The sequence below is a fragment of the Dipteris shenzhenensis genome, chromosome 22 (genome assembly GCF_047967505.1).
Source record: "Dipteris shenzhenensis isolate YYH24624 ecotype China chromosome 22, Dip_SZ_1.0, whole genome shotgun sequence".
Taxonomy (NCBI): Eukaryota; Viridiplantae; Streptophyta; class Polypodiopsida; order Gleicheniales; family Dipteridaceae; genus Dipteris; species Dipteris shenzhenensis.
In genome coordinates this window covers 25,538,378-25,558,423 of record NC_141617.1, presented here as the reverse complement: position 1 = coordinate 25,558,423, position 20,046 = coordinate 25,538,378, and the positions used below count along the sequence as shown (strand labels likewise).

At 39.1% G+C, this 20,046-nt stretch overlaps 1 protein-coding gene across 1 annotated transcript in view; it reads right to left on the bottom strand.

Moving 5' to 3' along the window:
• Positions 1 to 264: 264 nt before the first annotated feature.
• Positions 265 to 20,046, bottom strand: part of LOC147887923 (uncharacterized) — a 40,677-nt gene continuing 20,895 nt past the window's right edge. The window contains exons 3-5 of the mRNA XM_087393251.1: positions 1,007 to 1,141; positions 685 to 750; positions 265 to 363 (exon numbers count right to left, since the gene is read on the bottom strand). Coding sequence (XP_087249377.1) covers positions 265 to 363; positions 685 to 750; positions 1,007 to 1,141 — 300 coding nt within the window. The remainder of the gene's footprint in view (positions 364 to 684; positions 751 to 1,006; positions 1,142 to 20,046) is intronic.

Genomic DNA, 20,046 nt, shown 5'->3' with positions numbered 1-20,046 from the left:
TTTGTTCAAACATTTTCTTTTGTCATTTTCATGAATTCAGCTTCTTTGATTTCTTCTATCCATCAAAGATTTGTGCACATGTTCAACTTGTATATGTCTACAAAAATGATATCGATGTTTTCCTTGTGCCAATAAAAAGCCACAAATCTTATAAGATAGTGCATGTTCACTTTGATGTAAATGATCAAGCTTTTTGTAGTAGTTTCAATATCTCTAGACTTTAAATTCCAAAATAAATACTATATATTTTCTTATCAAAGATGACTATTCTAGGTATTTGGAAGCTAATGGTTTGTTTGCTCTAAAAGAAATGAGTGATCCTTCCAAGGGTCGACAAAAGGAGTAATACTTTTTAGCCATCATCTAGACAAGATAAGACCACCAAGTGATGAGAAGAAATGAATTATGAGATCTCCACATAAATATATCTTTTATGCAATGAGAGCTCAACATAAATATATATTTTGAGAGTATGCAAGTCATTTTACTAGATGGTGTCTTATAAGCTTGAATTGTGAGTTAGATGGATAGATGTTCACAACATCTTATGGCATTCCTTTCAAAAAATATTCATCATCCTTCAACTTTCCCATCACTTATACTCGTAGATCAATTGTTGTTAAGCATCCTCTGTATCTAAGCTTTTGCAAATGTATAGAGATATATTGAAAGAAAAGAATATACCGTGCCATTTGCAGAAGTAGATCCTAAAGCTCCTTGTGTGAAAAATGTTTTAGTGCCTCCTAATTTCTATAAAAGTGGGAGAGAGAAACATATTTACATTATGCTTGCCACAAAAAAAAATTAACAAAATCATATAAAAAATATGTGCATCAATATCTTTAAATGGCCATTAGCGATTCATATTAGTTATAATCTTTTATAGGACAAACTTACAAAATAATTCATTTAGAGTCACTTGAACTTTTTTTAAAAGGTTTCCTAGCATTTATTAGGTAAGAAAAATAGCAAAGGGATAATTTCAATGATTTAATGCCACACTTACATGTGGAGTGGGAGGTTTGGCACATGTGTTCCTAGTTTTTCTTGCCAGTGCTTTCTTTTTCTCCATCACAAAATTAGTATGTCCATATGTTGCTTCCTTAGTTGGAGTTGGAACATTTTTAACATTTATAGCTGCCTGCATTAACGTGTTTAGATTTTCCTCTAATTCTCTAATTACTTATCCTTTTAATAATTAGCACAATGACTTTGAGCTATTAGAACTCTATGAATTAAATTTCATGGTCATCTTGAAAGTAATAAATAATAAGGAAGAATCCATTCTCTTTAAAGCTTATAATAGAGAAATGTTTTTACTTCTAAAATGTTAAGCATAATCAAATAAACCCCAACTTGAAAGGGTTATGAAAGTCCCACATAGTAATATATTCTAAAACTTGACCAAAACTTTTGAATGACAATAAGAAGTACAACCAAGGATACTGATCCTTTTGGGAAAATGGAACAAAGGCTGGTAGTGAGAAATGTTGTATTTTCATTTCAGTCGCTTAAGAGCTCAATTAAAATGAAATACAATACCTTATTTAAACCAAAATATTAAAGTAGATAAAATGTCCAAACCTATCAATTAGGACACCATTTTTGCAATGCAATTCAAACACTTCAACACTTACAAAAGAAACACGTATAGCACAATCCTCATAGAATGATAGAACTTAAGCCTATTGCCTATGGCTACACAAGTAATAGCAATGCTAATAGTATGAAATACGGCTTTGAGATCAAGTCTAAGTTACTACCTTTGCTTTGAGGTAGACTCTAAGGAATCTCATGGATGTAATGATTAAGCCTACAACTTGATAAAATGAATTCCATCAATCTATTGAAGGGTCAATTTTGGTTTCCTAAATGGGTCTACGGTCATCCTTCGTGCATTTCACACTAGTGCAGAGGCTTGATGTTACCTTTCTCAACGTTGGACAAGGTCATCATCATCATGGCATCATCAAACTCTCTTATTTCACCAATCTCTCTTATTCCATCACAAGATAAGATAATAGTATATTCATGACATAATTATTTCATTCTATATCTCAAATACTACATTAAATGAGTTGTATCAATCAAGGTCTATTAGCTCTACTTGCAAAATCACAAAATGCACCATCTACTTGTTCGGTCTCATAGAATGATGCAATTTTCAATGCATTCAAGTAAGAGAATACCCTTTTTGTTAAATCATCATCTTGAAAATGTTGCAACTATGCATGAGATTATGAAAGTTAAGAAAACGAGATATGAAATGTGGGAGAGAGTATCCTCACCAATGCTATTTTTGGCAATAAAAACAATAAAAAGTACTTGGCATTTGTTGCAAGAAATATTGCTCCAAACTTTGTACAAACAAACATCATGAATTGACCTTGGAACAACTCTAGGCTTTCAAATAGTCTACTTTTGGGCCAATAGTACCATTTGTAGTTGGAATCAAACATCTAATATTGAAATTGAAATCAAATTTTGCTAATTTAGAAGACATTAAAGTGCCTTTTCTTTGGCCTAGTTTGAGACATGATGTTGCGCATGATACTATTGAGGTTGAGCAAAGGATAGAGTCTAACATTATTCATGATAGAAAACAAGCATCTCAAGCTTGAGAAATCTATTTCCAAATGCATGCTAAATATAAATGAATAGGTCATAGTTACTCTATCAACTCACCTACATTAGTACAATCAAAGTTTTTGTTCAAACATTTTCTTTTGTCATTTTCATGAATTCAGCTTCTTTGATTTCTTCTATCCATCAAAGCTTTGTGCACATGTTCAACATGTAGATGTCTACAAAACTGATATTGATGTTTTCCTTGTGCCAATAGAAAGCCACAAATCTTATAAGATAGTGCATGTTCACTTTGATGTAAATGATCAAGCTTTTTGTAGTAGTTTCAATATCTCTAGGCGAGGTAAATTGTCAATAGTTACTAGGTGACTATTCCCATACCCATAACTCGCATTGAGTGTCCTAAGCCTCACATGCTTTGGTCTCAGAATCTTTGACCCTATGAAATTACTCACATGACCTTGTCATGAAATTCACACATACCCATCTTTGAGCTACTAGCACGAGCCCTCAAATTCCCTAGTCTCCTCACCTTCCACATAACCTAAGCCTTGAGAAGGGGTATTTTTCACACAAAGAATCTTACACTTCCTTTTTGAGTCTTCATATATCATGATAACCCTTGCAAGACTTAACCAAGACTTCTAGCACACTACTATTGTTCTAAAATGATTAAATAACAATTCTATCTACAAGTGTTTTAAAAAAAGTGTAAGTGAACACAAACTCAAATAAAAATTTTTGGCTTCATAATCTCTCCACTCTCACTTTGCACTAAAGGTGATCAAGAAAAAATTGTAGGAGTACAAAAATTTGAGAGATCTAGACACATCTAGAAAAGATTATAGTAGTACAAAGATTTGAGAGATCTAGCCACATCAAGCTCGTGCAAGTGCATTCTCAAATATGTTCCTAACTTCCTAGCTCACCTTTTGTCCGATTTCTCCTCTTGGTTAAAAAAGACAAGAAGTTTTATTGGTCATAAGACTGTCACTGTGCATTTAGTGTAAATTTAAAAAAATCTTGACATTAGCTATAATGTTCAAGTAACTAAAATTTAAGATTTCTTTGTTTTTTAATGGATGCATCAAATCCTGGACTAGGCATAGTGTTATTGCACTAGATGGGACTTGTAGGCTAATCAAAATTTCTTTTCATAGCTTGGCCATTTAAAAATGACTAAAGTCAATTGTGGAGAAAGAAATCCTAGCTATGATTTAGACTTGTGCTATACTTTACCCCATCTCCATGATATATAGGTAACAATAGAAATAGAGCATAAAGCATGATCTCCATGGTGACCACAAGCCATTGATTTCTCTTATTTCAAAAATAGATTCTAAGATGGCCATTGGCCCAAGAATATCATACTATCAACATCAAATATGTTCAAGGAAAAATGAAGGGGTTAATTCCTTATCCAACATAAAAGGTCTCAATACAATCAAATTGCTAGTCACCATACATTTGTAAGGTTACAACAAGCTAGCGCAAGGATGACTCACTTGATAACCAAAATAAAGCCTTTGTAGCTAGTAGTAGCATTTGTTTCTTCCAAAATGTTCTATACAAATCTACCTTGCAATTCATATATGAGATTGTTTATTTTAGCCTATCCTTGGGTGGTTTGCACATTATATTTTACTTTCCAACCCTTTTTTTAGCACTTGAAACCATATTATTAGCCAAGGATAAGACTCTTGATAGACACATAGCACTTTTAGGCCTTTCTGATTGGTTTCTTAGTAGATAATTAGCTGGTTTTTCTAGTTAAAGTCAAGAAACTATCACATAATGGTGCTAACTAGATACCTTATGAGGAACTAGTGTCATGTCAATGTAATTTTAGAAATTTACCAAGACATTGGTAAATTTCTTATTGAAATATTTATAGTGAGATATTATTCCCCAAAAACACTGTTACCAATCAAGCTTCTAGCTTTAAATCTTTGCCAACATTAAAAAGGACAACCAGATATCCCAAAGGAACTCCACAAATAGTCTTGGCATGAAATCAAGCCCAAGTCTCAAGAGCATCTACAATTATGTTTAAGTGAGATTAGAGGCAAGGTATTCCAAGGTGTAGTACATGCTAAGCATTGAGGGAGAGAGTATTTACAGTACAAGTAGTCAATTCTAGAGGGTGAGGGAGTTATCGTGAGTTGTTGTTTTGGATTATGAGCATACATTTGTTTAGTCACTAGAATTGTACTTAGACAATGATGTGAGAATTGACACAATGGATAGTAGAGTGAACATTTATGTAGGATGTGAGAATTGACACAATGATGTGAGTAAATATGACACAATGGATAGTAGAGTGAGCGCTTATGTAGGCGAATTGTACTTAGTGGATGATGTGAGTAAATATGGCACCATAGATAGTAGAGTGAAATTTTGGGTATGTATTGTTTCATTCATATCTATGTTTGTGAGTGAGTGTAAGAGTATAAAAGGTAACAAAGGAATGGGTGTGTCCCATGCGGCAATCTGAGGCCATTTGTATTACCTTGTGCACAAGCGTTGATGAATCAAACACCCCTTTCCTTTGAACATTTTCTAATCCATTTTATCATTGATGCATCTAGAAAGTGTGCAACTTGTCTTTCATTCACTGACTCACTTTGCATAGAAAACGAGCATTCTATGTGAGAGGTTGTGAGCATGCTAATAGGCAATTTTAGAAACAAGAATATATCTTCATAGATCCCAGAGCATAGTCAACTCAAATGCATGTCTAAGTGAACAAATTAACATGTTAATAGTAATGATTTGTAGCTAACATGCTTGATTATCCTACTATCTTTTACTGGACATGTCAATGAAGGAATATGAATGGGTGGAGTCTGCAAGAATGGAAAAGATAACCCAATAATACCTGTGAGGGAGCAAGATGGGATAAAGCAAGGTGGAGGTATCCACAATAGGTGCAATTCTAAACCAATGTCAAGACGCAAGAAGTGGCAAGCCCAAAATAGAATTGTCATGAGCAAACAATCATCTGTAAAGTCAATGTAGTTATCAAACTAGACGTTGATTCCTTTTCTTCTACATGCATTTTGGCTTGCCTACATTGATATGTGCTCTATGAAGTGGCTGGGAAGCTAGTATGCATGTTCTTGGATTTAAGAGGTGGACTTGACGTGCTCACTACTTCTCATGTAGAATGCCCATTCATATGCAAGATGGGACAATGGATGGAGAACACTCCTTTTCTATGAACATTACAACTTTTACCCATTGATGCATCTTAAAATTGGAATGAATTTGATCAACGTTGAGGTTATGTACAAGGTCAAATACCCGTCACCTTTTGTGCTTGTTGCTATACTACACATTGTTGCATTAAGTCTACATTGTCCTAGCCCACAGAAACCTCCCTTGTTGTAAGGGCATGTCCAATCCAATTTTTGGTGTTGAATTAATGTTTTACTTTTTCTTGATGCTCCCTTAGACATCGAGTCAAACCTTTGGTCATGTTTTTATAGGACATCAAATTTGGATGGCTCGGATGTCTTGGTTTATAGTTGTACTAGCTGTTCCACTTTGGTTTGTAGATCATCTCTTTGTTGAATGCCCTCAAAGGCCTTTGAGGATTCATTCCTTAGCTTCAATTTCACTTCCTTGAGATTCAATGGAGATCAGTTTGTCCACTACATAATTTGCCAAATTGGGAGTTTAATGAGAATTATATGCGAGAGCGCATGGGTTTGGTCTTGAAGCATTGTAGATCAACTTTGCGTACTTCCATCACAAAGGGGTTGGCTAAACCCATCTGGGCAGACAAAGCTGATTGGAAGTTCTTTAAGAAGTATAATAGGGACCATCCCGAAATGTTCGAGGGTCAGAGGAGGGCTGTGAAGAGACGGCTGGACATCGTAGGTACTTCGCACTTTGGTGCAGGTGGACGGTTGGCGTTCGAGGCAACCGTGGTAAGTCTACTTCTTCTCATTTAATGTATTGTTCTATTTGTTTTACTACATATTACATGCACTTTAGCGAACTCTAACTCTTGTAAATTGGATCCACAGCAAGCTGCGATGGGTCATCTTCCTACAGATGCAGAGACGCGATGCGCATTTCGGCATAGGAACAAAGCCGTCGTTTATTGAGCAAGAGGCAATGGGAGCGACGGTCGATTGGGCTGAGGTGGCTGCTCGCACAGTATAAGTCTACTCGTACTTGTAATCTCACTTTTTAAATTGTTTTATTCTTTAAGTTCCAATCTAATTTTCAATTTATATGGTTCACTCTTAGGGTCAAAGCTCAAGCGTCCCATCACCGAAGGTGAGCGGTCACTAGGGCCAGGGATCAGATGCACGTGACTAGGATAAGGGAGAAGGCGCAGCTCACGAGGACCAAGGATCAGGCCAACAAGATGAGGACGAGGACGAGGACGATGAGGACGATTCAAATGAGTAGTAGTAGTAGTAGTAGTAGTAGCAGTAGTAGCAGTAGTAGCAGTAGTAGCAGTAGCAGTAGTAGCACTAGTAGCAGTTTGCATATACTTTGCCATGTATGTCATTTTCTATATCTGCTCATTTGAGCAATTTTATATCACCCTTTTCGAAAGGATAATTTTGTAACAAACAATGTTGTATATGTTCGACATGTACATGCTTTTGTTGCTCAATCATTTCATTTGAGCGATTTTGTATCACCCTTTTCGCAAGGGAAATTTTGTAATAAAAAACTTTTTTTTATAATTAAAAAAAAAAAGCATTAGTGGGGCCAAACAGGGCTTGCTATGGCCCTGTTTAGCCCCACTAATGCTTTTTTTTAAGTTCTGTTAATCGTCGCTATATAGCGACGTTTACTAGTGTTGTTATATAGTGACAATTATCAGTGTCGCTATATAGCGACGTTTAGTAGCATCGCTATATAGCGGCGGTTCTTTTTCGACACTTTTAACGACTTTAATAATGACATCTGTGCTTGTGAAAAAAAAAAATTTCATGTAAAAAGCATCGATATTTTCATGGAAAAAGGGCCTATGCCTTGCAGTGAATCTCACCGAGCTTTCTTAATACATAATATAGTCCCCAAATTTGGAGAAGCATGTAGAGACAGCTCCTTGGGCGGCACACCCTTGCTAAGGCTTGGTTGTTCACTATTTTTAGAACTAAGCTCTGAAATGATTTGTTGATTGGACCATTTGTCCTACTCTTGGGCTGTGTTGGTCCTTGATACACACATTTCTTTAGAGTGTTGATGAGACCTAGCTTGTTACCCGGATTGGGCTATTTTTCCTTTGTTGGGCAAGGGTAGTCCATGATACGTATCATTGCAAGGACCTTCGACACTCAGTTTGTTAATTGTAGAGTTTGTGTTTAGGTATTTGGGCCATTTGTCCTTCTTTGGGCAAGAGTAGTCCTAATATCTATTCTCACGTGTTGCTTGTGATTGTATGCTATTTGTTGTGTATTGTGGGATACTAGTCCTATTATTGGGCAGTAATAGTCCTCGTGTGACTTTATTGACATAGGTATTGTGCAGTGGATGAATCTTGGGTTAGTTGTCCTATAGTGAGTTGGAAAAAACTAATCCCTGAGGAGGCCATTAGTCTTAGTTGCATTTGTGTTTTGTTGTGTGGTTGACTTTTGGGCATTGTGTCCTATTCTGGGCAATATATGTCCTAAAGAAAAGTTCACTATTATGTTATTATTTTTTGAATCATGTGTATCTTGTATTGTTAGGCTTGTGTTGCAATCTGCGTGCATGTATTTTTCAATAATAATTTTTATGTACGACCACATGTGAAGACAATAGAGAGGCTTTCAAATTATACATTGGTAACTCGAGAGAGAAGATTATTGACTTCTACTAGGTCTCAGGTATGCAAAAGCTCATGTTTTTTAAATTTTGCAATGTTTTAATTATTAGAGTATATGTAAGCTCAGTCAGCCATGCTCGTCACAAGGATCTAGACCACAAGCAACAGTTACGGAGTCTAATCCTAGTCAAAAAACGCAAAGCAAAAAGTGGCCTGGTGCTGAGTGGCAATTTGTCAATAACTTAAATGGCAAGTATTACGACTGGGTGTGCAAATACTATAAAGTGTATAAGAGTGGTGGAGCCCCACGTATTAGCGATTACTTCTTTGGCAGTAATCTCAAGTTGATAGGAAAATGCACCTATCTTGATAGGCAGAGACTGGCTACAAGGCTTAGGAAAGAAATAGCTAAGGAAGAAAAGAAGAAGGGGTGTTGTCGAGGAACAAGGCTTGACACTGCTTTTGCATGGACAAACACATCACATGATAATGTGGCCAGTGGGATGCACATTGATGTAGACAGAATAGATCTGGAAATAGAGACCGAATCAGATGTTTCACAAGCCAATATACATGTCCCTGAAAGGATGCATGAAAATTAAAATTTGAGTTCATCTCAAACACCTTCTTCAATGATGAGGCAAATGTTCTTGCATGAAATCTTTCGAGGGCCTTTGTTGGAAGATGTGTAGTATGCACTTATAGAGGCAATATTCTTCATAGGATTGTCATTGTCGATGGTAGACAAGCAACCATGGAAACATGCATGCATGGAAGAAGATTGGTGAATTTGGTCCTGGTTTCACTCCTCCATCTTATCACAATACCAGGCATTCTTTGCTAGACAAATGCTAGGAAGAGGTGAAAGAGAGAGTCAACCGAGTAGTCTTAAATGTGGCGGTTAAAGGTCACTGTGCCTTAACCCCCGTTATGTACAATACTCAAACACGTATATAAATGAATGAAAAAGTAGATTAGGGTGGTTCTGCACCCACCAAAACTTGTGTGGCTCTTTGTCTCTCTCTCTCCTTCTTCCGTTCTTGCTTCTGTTGAGAGCCCTCTCAACTGGTATCAGAGCCCGAGTGATCTAGCTGAGCGTGTGTGAATGCTTGAAGCTCAGCAGCTCTGTGGGAGGAAGGAGAAGCTTTGTGGGAAGCTTTGTGAGTGACTTTACTTGCATCCAAGTGTGCAGAGACCTTGGAGGAACCTTTGGAAAAGTCACTTTGGCTTTGCGAAGTGGTTTTGAGCGCCTGTTAAGAGCTTTCAAAGAAAAACTCGTTTTTTGAGCTTTTCCCTATTCCGTTCGATGACAGAGACTCCATATTGACTTGTAGAGGCAACTATTGCTTGTTTTTGGTGTCCACATCACTTCAGGAGCCTGGAAACACCTTTATTCTTGAATCCGGGATCATTTCATTGGATTTCTGGCTCTCTGTGTCAGTTTCTGCGTTTTTTGCCCGGGTGTTGGAACTCAAGTTTGGAGCAACCATTTGCAGATCTGTCAGTTCCGGTGGACTCAGGAGGTCCTAAAACTTCTATGTTGCTCATCATTCGCACTTCGGTGGAGTTTACAGATAGCTCTGTTTCCAAAAACTTTTTTCAGTCCGTGTGTTGGACCCAGTGATTGAGACCACGGTTTCCAAAACCGTCTGTCCCATTGCGTTCCGGACGCCCAAAAACCCCTACCTATCAGTTCTTGCGTGATTCGGTGGAGGATTTTCAAAGTTATAAATCTCTGTGTATTCGATTTCGTCTCTCTGTTATGCATTTTTCATACTAAGGTTTTGAAACCTTAGATTTATGCCACATGGCAGTGGATAAGTGTTGACTCCCATTTCTCACTCATCGGTTGGGATTTTGGAGTTCTGGTAGAAGAGAGATATTTGCAGATTTTCTTGCTGAGTCCGATTATGCAATGGCGCCCATATTTTGAAGCATCTCAGGTTCTATTTTCAGTAGCGCTCATTACCATGGGACTATGATTTCTTGAGCATACCTTATGCAGATCACTCTGGTTACACTTTGAGCAGTGTGCGCTCATTCGTGGTATGCATTGGGTTGCAGTGGATGATTTATAGGCCATTTGGATGCATTGCGATCCTTGTTGGATGCGCTAATAGGCCCAAATTGCCTTGTGGGATGCTATTTTTTATGGACGCTTTGCACATGGATGCTATTTTATGCTGAGGGATAGCTTTGAAACATTGCAGGTGATGCACTGATAGTGCTATGCTCTCTTGGATGAGACATTATTGATGCATATGCCAGTGGACAGTGTTTATGCTTGAGTCATTTGGCACTTATTGGCATTTTCTTTTGGGCCAGATTTGCTCATATGGATGCATAGTATATGCACATGAGTCAGATGCATCTTTTGATGCTTTGAGCTTTGAGTTTTGGTGATATTTCACTCTATTGTGGCATACACATTTGGGTGCACCTGGTATTTGGTGTGATTCTCTCTTGAGGCACTAGCATTTGGGATTTTGCTTTATTTGCATCATGGCATCCTCTTCCATGCCTGAAAAGGAGTTTTTCAGCATTAAAAAGTTTGATGGGACAAACTTTTCTTTGTGGAAAGAACAGATAAGGGATGTGCTTATTCAAAAGAAGCAGATTAAACCCTTGGCAGGTATTGAAGCTAAGCCTGCGGATATGTCTGAGGATGATTGGAATGAGTTGGATGCATTAGCTATTAGACTTCATCTTACAGAGTCAGTTTATTTCACAGTAGTAAATGAGCAGACTACGGAAGATTTGTGGAAGAAACTGTGTGCCACTTATGAGAAGGAAACTGCCTCTAATAAAGTTTACCTCATGAAGAGGTTGTTTGAGCTGCAGATGAAGGAAGGGGTCTCCATTGCTTCTCATTTGAATGAATTCAATATTATTTTCAGCCAGCTTCAGGCTCAGAAAATGAATTTTGATGCGGAGACTAAGGCAATATTTCTCTTATGTTCATTGCCATCCTCATGGGATACCTTCCGTACAGCTGTCAGTAACTCTGCACCTGGTGGAGTACTGAAATTTGATGATGTTGTGGGTAGCTTGTTGGCCGAGGAGATTAGACGAAAGTCTATGGATGGCAACAAGCAGGATGCAGCCTTCAATGTGCAAAGGGGCAGATCACAGTTCAGGGGGAAGTCCCAACAAAGAGGGAAGTCTCGTAGCAAATCCAAGGCACGGAACATTGAGTGTTACCATTGTGGCAAGAAGGGCCATATGAAAAAGGATTGCTACAAGCTGAAAAGAGAGCAAAAGGATAAGAAAAAGAATGCAAATTGGGGTGCAAATAAAAAGGAAGAGAGTCCAAGGGAGGACAAAGGAAAAGTGAAGATCGAGGAGATCAATGCAGTCACTCGTGATAGTGACAATGATGTTCTCTTCATGTCTAGTTTATCTGCAGAGTTGCTTACCACTTCAGATGATGCATATTCCCAGGATTGGATTTTGGATTCTGGTGCTTCATTCCATGTTACTCCCCATAGGGAATGGTTCTCCACTTATGACAGTGGAAAGACAGGTTGTGTGCATCTTGGAAATGACTATGCATGTGACATAGTGGGAGCAGGTGACATAAAGTTTTCTTTTGCAAATGGGTCTGCATTTGTTTTGAAACATGTGAGACGTGCCTAAGCTGACCAAGAGTCTTATTTCAGTGGGTCAGCTAGATGATGCTGGTTTTCACACCACTTTTGGCTTTCAAAGTTGGAAAATTCAAAAGGGCTCTATGCTTTTGGTTAGGGGTGCCAAGTGTGGGACTTTGTATCCCTTACATGTATCAGGGGTATTTGATCATGTTGTTGCAATAACCGAGCAGCCAAGCACTTCTTTGTGGCATTGCAGGTTGGGGCACATGAGCCAAAATGGAATGAAAATCTTATGCCGTTTGGGTTATGTACCGCATTTGAGTTTCTCTGATTTTGAATTTTGTGAGCACTGTCTCTATGGGAAGCAGACTAAATCAGCCCATAAAAGAAGGGGAAAGAAAGAGTTTGAAATTCTTGATTTGGTGCATTCAGACGTATGTGGTCCCATGATGCCTACACGGTCATTAGGCGGGGCTGAATACTATGTGACATTCATTGATGATGCAACTAGGAAAGTGTGGGCTTATGCTATAGCTCGGAAGAGTGATGTGTTCCAGGTATTTCAGAAATGGCTGGCCTTGGTTGAGAATCAGTCAGGTAGAACGCTTAAATGCCTACGGACTGACAATGGTGGAGAGTATCTCTCTCATGACTTTCAGCATTTCTGTGATACTCGTGGGATTAAGAGGGAGCTTACATCCCCTCGTACTCCAGAGCAAAATCCAGTTGCAGAAAAGATGAACCGTACCATTCAAGAAAGGTTGCAATGCATGCTTTCCAATGCAAGTCTTTCTGGTGGTTTTTGGGCTGAGGCAATGAAGACTGCAGTGCATGTGATCAATAGATCACCTAGTAAGAGTTTGGATGGTGGTATTCCTGAAGAGGCATGGAGTGGAAAGAAGCCCTCTTACTCTCATTTGCGTATATTTGGGTGTGAGGCATATGCACATGTGCCAAAAGAGCTTCGAAAGAAGCTAGATCCTAAGTCTAGGAAATGCATGTTTCTAGGTTATGGTGAAAGTGGAGACATGGGCTATCGTCTCTGGGATCCACAAGCAAAGAAGATCATACGCAGCCATGATGTGGTCTTCAATGAGAAGAAGATGCATAAGGCACCCATGAGGGATGTGGAAATGAGGAGAATCATTTTCTAGGATGTGAATCCACCTGCCTATGTTGATAGACAGCAAGCTGTCCATGCACCAAATGTGCAAGAAATGGTACCACCAAGTACTCTCACAGGTATACAATCAAGGGTAGATGATGGATCATCTATTGGTGGAAATGATGAGCCAAATGTGGCTGATATGCAAGTGGGACAGCAAGCTGAAATGCCCTTGAGAAGATCATCTAGAGTGTCTAGACCGCCTGATAGGTTTGTTCCAGGGGTAGACTATGTGATGCTCACTGATTGCGGGGAGCCTTCTTGCTACAGAGAGGCTATGATGCGTGAGGATCAACGCAAGTGGGAGTATGCTATATGCAATCAGAGATGAGTTCACTTATGAAGAATAAGACTTGGGACTTGGTTTCTTTGCCACATGGAAAGAAAGCATTGCCATGTAAATGGGTCTACAAAATGAAGGTCACAGGTGATGATGTGCCTAGGTACAAGGCCCGTTTGGTTGCTAAAGGGTTCAAGCAAGAGAAGGGTGTGGACTTTGATGAGATATTCTCTCCGGTTGTGAAGATGACCACACTTAGATGCATCCTTGGGCTAGTGGCAGTAGAGGATATGGAGCTTATGCAAATGGATGTCAAGACAGCTTTCTTGCATGGGGATTTGCATGAGGAAATTTACATGGTGCAGCCGGAAGGCTTTGAAGAAAAGGGCAAAGAGCATTTAGTTTGCAAGCTGAAGAAGAGTCTCTATGGTCTTAAGCAAGCACCTAGAGAATGGTATCAGAAGTTTGATGCTTTCATTCGGTCCGAGGGTTTTAGAAGGAGTGAAATTGATCATTGCCTCTACACTAAAAGGGCTAAGGATAATAGCCTAATAATCCTGGCACTATATGTGGATGATATGCTGTTGGCTAGCAAGAATACTTATGAGCTAGATGCATTAAAGGCCAAGTTGCATGAGGCCTTTGATATGAAGGATTTGGGACTTGCAGGTCATATTCTTGGTATGCGCATCACGCGTGATCGGAGTAGGAAACTCCTTTGGCTTTCACAAAAAGAGTATGTTACAAAAGTATTACAGCGTTTCAATATGGAGGGGGGGAAGGCAGTGAGTACTCCATTGCCTCCATATGTGAAACTGAGTCATACAGATAGTCCCAAATCAGATGAGGAAAGGGCCATGATGGCCAAGGTTCCTTATGCATCAGCAATTGGGAGTCTTATGTATGCTATGATAGCTACTAGACCAGACATTGCATTTGCAGTGGGAGTTGTTAGCCGGTATATGGCTAATCCAGGAAAGAGGCATTGGGAGGCAGTTAAGTGCATCATGAGGTACATGAAGAGTATCAAGGAGATGTGCATTTGCTTTGGTAAAGGAGACATGCGTGTACTTGGGTACACAGATTCAGACTATGCAGGGCATGTGGATAGTAGGAGATCCACTTCTGGTTATGTGTTCACCTTTGCAGGTGGTGCAGTGTCGTGGATGTCTCGTCACAAAAGTGCATTGCTTTGTCTACCACAGAGGCTGAGTATGTTTGCAGCCACAGAGGGTTGCAAGGAGGCTATATGGCTTGATCAGCTAGTGGGAGATTTGGGGATTCATACAGGTGTACCGACGGTCAGGTACCATTTCATCAGGGAGGTACTTGAGGACAAGCGCATAGAGCTTGTCAAGGTTCATACAGATGATAACCCTGCAGATATGCTGACGAAGAGTCTACCTAGTCAGCGGTTTGAGTATTGTCGTGTATTGATGGGCATTGGATAGTATGCTCACTAGTTGTTCTCTCTTAAAGGCACATTGTCCTTTAAGTGGGAGGTTGTGGGGGTTAAAGGTCACTGTGCCTTAACCCCAGTTATGTACAATACTCAAACACATATATAAATGAATGAAAAAGAAGATTAGGGTGGTTCTACACCCACCAAAACTTGTGTGGCTCTCTATCTCTCTCTCTCCCTCTTCCGTTCTTGCTTCCGTTGAGAGCACTCTCATTAAATAATCTTGATCTCTCGGGATATACAATTGTGAGTGATGGTTGGTCAAATGTACAATGTTGCCCTCTCATCAATGTAATGGTTGTCTCACCTCATGGCGAACACTTTTTAAGAGATATTAATAGCTCTGGTCAAATTAAGATGGGCACTTACATAGCACAATTTATTATTGATGTTATTAATAGTGTGGAAGCAGCAAATGTGGTACAATTGGCGATGGACATTAAAAAAAATTATTGAGCTATAGGTAAAGAAATTCATAGGATTTACCCACGTATATATGCTATTGGTTGCAATACCCATAGCTTGAATTTGGTTCTGCGGGATTGGCATAAGAGTGACGATACACAGTGGTTCAAGGAACCTATCGAAGATGCTCGTAGAATAGCAAAATTTGTGCTTAATAGACAATGAGTCCTTGACATCTTTCGACCACATATGAATTCAATGTTAAAGCTACCGGTACAAACAATATTTGCTATGCACTTTTACATTCATGAGGCTTTGTTGAAAAACAAAGATCCTATTAAAGAGGCATTCTCATGCACCCTCTAGAGAAGGTGGGAAGAGGTCCAAAAAGAGAGCATATGAAATAAGAGTGCTGAGATGAAAAAATTAGTTGAGAAGGACTTGTTCTGGAAGAATGTGGGAGATGCATACCATGTAATGATGCCTATGATGTATGCTATCAAAGCTCTTGATACAAAAATGCCTAATGTGGCCAAAGTATGGAAGACTTGGTGGGGTGTGCAACAGAGCCTGCAAGACCTAGAAATACTGAAAGAATCGGTTGTGTCCACATGGAGAATACCATACACTAGGAGAAAACGCAATGTGCTGTTGAAATATTTCCATCAAAGGTGGGTATCTACCCATAGTCCGTTGCAAAATGTACGATATCTTTTGGACCCCGAGTATTGGAATATGTAGCCTGAGACTGAATAAGAAGCCATGGATGACTTCTATCGAGTAGTCAATACATTCTACCCGGACAGAGATCAAGCTGCTTCATGCATTTCAGAGTTTACCAAATATAGATTGAAAGAGGGAAGGTTCAGCGGCACTTTTGTACAGGAAATGGCCAAACAACAACTAGAATGGAAGTGGTGGATGTTGAATGGTACAGGTTGTGAGCTTTTGAGGCCATTGGCAATGCGCGTACTTGCTCAATGTGCTTCAAACTCCAGTTCAAAGAGAAGTTGGAGCACGTATAAGTATGTGCATAGTACTATTCAAAATCAATTGTTGGTTGATCGAGCTGAGAAACTGGTATATATGTATTGCAATAATCATATCCTATTGGACATTGAGTCTAATGCCTATGAAGAGCAAGCTCCACAGTGGCCCTATGACTGTCAAGCTGATGAACAATTGGATGATGATGTGGAGATTCAAAGAGCAGTTGTAACGGAGCAAGAGATTGAAGACAATTTGGAATTGGAAGTTAATGAAAGAGATGCTCTACTTAATGTCCAAGTAGAAACAGTCGACAGTGAAGAGGAATAGAATTTGTAGTCATTTCCAACATATGTCCACACTTTAAAACAAGACTTTATACAGAATGTTTTAGGCTTCAAACAAACTTTAATTATCTTTAAACAAGACTTTATACAATATCATGAAAATTTTGTGAAATAAGCTTTCAGGCAGAGTAAATATCGCTTATAAATTTCATGAAATCAAACTGCAAGCTTGTCAATATTACATGTCAAATTTGTATTTTGTAATGTCACTGAGGAGGATCATTACGGCTTCCTTCCCCATAACCATGAAAAAGGTCACGAATAAAACTCGACATGGCTGGTCAGTTCCTGCATGTATATCATAGTATCTCTCAAGGCCAAATAACTCGAACAGTGCATGAGATAGTGGAGCAAGACATATTGGACATACACGGCTTACTTTCATATGCTTTATCAAGCATGAGAGGTGTAGATAACGCAAACACAGCAAATTGTCATGCTTTATCAAGCATGAGAGTTGCAAGTAATGCAGACACAACAAATTGTAATGCCCCAACCATGAGTCAAATGAGTTGTTTGCAGGAAATACATTCATTACAATCTACAGTGCCTTTGCGTACTCTTGTTTGGACATCCTTTGGATGCTTCACAGTGATGGAGTTAGGAGTTGAGCCATTCTGATGCTTAAATGACTCTAGAAGATGCTTCACCAACTGCTTTAGCTCAGCCATCTCTTGCACCATGCCTTCATGTCCAGTTTGAGGTTGTACTAAACGAGGTGGCCCTTGACTTTGTGCAAACTCATGCCACCTCTTCGTTTCTTTCTCCTGTTGGCTCAACCTCTGGAGGAGAGAATCTACATGTACCTTCAACTCTAAGGCAACTCCTTGAAGCGCTAGATTCAGCTCTTCTCGTGTGAATGTGACAGTCTCCCTCCTGATATCATGTACATTGTGAATAACCTCTTTAGAGCTAAAGTCCACGCTCTCACCTCGGACAAATTGCATGTATAACATTTTTGCAAAGAATAACGGGAAATCGGCGTGATGAAGGGGATGTCCAAACACTTCAAGGTAGATCCTCTTAGCGTTTGCATTTATGTCATCATTCATGCACTTGTCCACCTTCCATCATCCCTTTCGAGACTCACTCAATGACACCGGCCATAGTGAATGCACATATTAAACAAAAAACCGCTTCTTGATTGCCTTCCACTGAAGGGACACAGGATTGGCCCACTTGCTCGTTCTGGCAACAACACGAGCCGATCCGATTGGATCCATCTCCAGGGCTAAGACTCGCATTCGCTTAAATGCTTTTCAAGCTCTCTCCTTTGTTGCAACCTCCTCTTCCAATTCCTCTCTAGTCAATGGTCTTTTTCCCCTATCTCTGTTACGTCTAGGGCCTTGTTCTTCAGCCATGGAAGTATGCATGTACACTGTATTGTGATGACAGGCATCTACAGAACAAAAGGACATGATGTTTAGTACACAAGCAAATATGTGATAAAAGTTAAACAATACAAATTTAAAACAATTAAATATCAATTAGTCTTAAAACAATGAGCATCCATTTAAATACCATTTAAACAATTAAATTTAAATAATATAAATTTAAAACAATTGGATACCAATTAATCTTAAAGCAATGAGCGTCCATTTAAACAATTTAATTTAAACAATCGAAATTCAAAAAAATTGGATACCAATTAAACAAATTTAAAACAATTAAATACCAATTAATCTTAAAACAATGAGCGTCCATTTAAATACCATTTAAATAATTTAATTCAAGCAATAGAAATTTAAAACAATTGGATACCAATTCAACAATACCATTTAAATAATTTAATCCGCACTCATCTATATCAATTAAATTTAAAACAATGAGCGTCATGTGGAGATACCAAGTTTAAAACACAGACACAAGTACATGAATAATTAGATAGTGCCATAAGCACAGTAGCTATTCAATGTCTAGTACAAATATATGTTCATTGTAATTCAAATACAACATGCCCAACTAGAACCTTGGGCTCATCTCAATCATTGGTCGACGGTCGCATGACCAATTGTGGCTTAATGTTCAACTTGCTCATTCTTTCTCTCACATCAATCATAGCAGCACGTGAAGTTGCCTTCTTTCCAACATAAGATCCGCAATAATATTTATACGAGACATTCGAACAAAATTTGTATGCAAGCTGTAGTCTACTTTCAGATATACATCCAGACACTCTTTCCAAAAACTAAACATTTGCTTGATGATCCAACCGAGAGAGTATACATCGGAGGCCTTGGAGTATGCATTGGAGCATGTCGGATCCAAAATCTCTGGAGCCACCCACTCTCTCAATCTCTCCCTCCCTCATTGCACTTTAGCTTTCCTCAGCTCGAACTCTACCTCATGCATTCCCTGGGGCCTAGTAATAAAATTAGAAGCCGGTCTAGTCTCACCGGCCTTTAGCATGAGACCCCAATCAATGACACCTACTTTGGGACAGTGGTCTCTTGTAAAGTCCAGTACAATATTTTCAGCTTGTAGATCACAATGCATGATCCTTGCCGTATGAGCAATAGACCACAAGGGGGTACACAATTGAGGGAATATGGTCTAGAAACCCCTGTAATCTAGCCATGTCATTAGCTTCAATCTTTGGATCCTCCCCCGGGCTTCTAATCACTCCTCCTTGCTTCAACTTGAGATGTGCATGCCTATATGTACCTAAGCAAAAAGTTAATTGCATCATCATTTTCCCTAGGGTACGAACATTGAAATATGGAAAGATAGTTACCCATGGAGTCTCGCCTGTCTTACCTATGCAACGAATGAGACAAGGGTGCAGTATTTGCATCCCTTGTTCAATGTCAAAAGCCTCAAACTATTTCCCTATGGACCTTGCTGAGTATTTCTTTCCACGGTATGCTAGATGACTAGGAAAGTAAGAAACACTAGTGAATTGGACCTTGTGACAAGATCCGTATGCACCCTTCCCAATCTCTTCTTGCCATACTATAGCATCGTATGGCACTACAATGATCACCATACACTCATTGTTTCTTGTTGTCCATTGCAAGTGTCCAAACCCCCCTGTATCACCTGATGATGCTCCTACAACACCTGTCTCTCTCTCGCCACCTCTACCAAATTCATCTAATGCTTTGCACTAATGTTTGCTCACTGACAACTGTGACTCAATGTCCTTTTCTCTCTTGCTCCTACGCTTCTTCTTTGTCCACTAAGCATCCCATAAAGATATTATTTCCATATCTTTAGCTGGTTGTTGGAGTCATAGGTCAGTGACACACTTAGTGACATTTCCAATGACACCGAGACACATGTGTTTGACCACTTCTGGGTGCCATAATCTTGCCTCCGTCAAATTTTCTTTTCCCTCTCCTTGAAGTTGCATCTTTGCCGCACTCAGTATTGCATGAGTGAAGTCATCAAGTGATGTGGCATTCTAAATGGTGCTCTCGATAGCAATCGGCAACATGCGACTAATCTCATT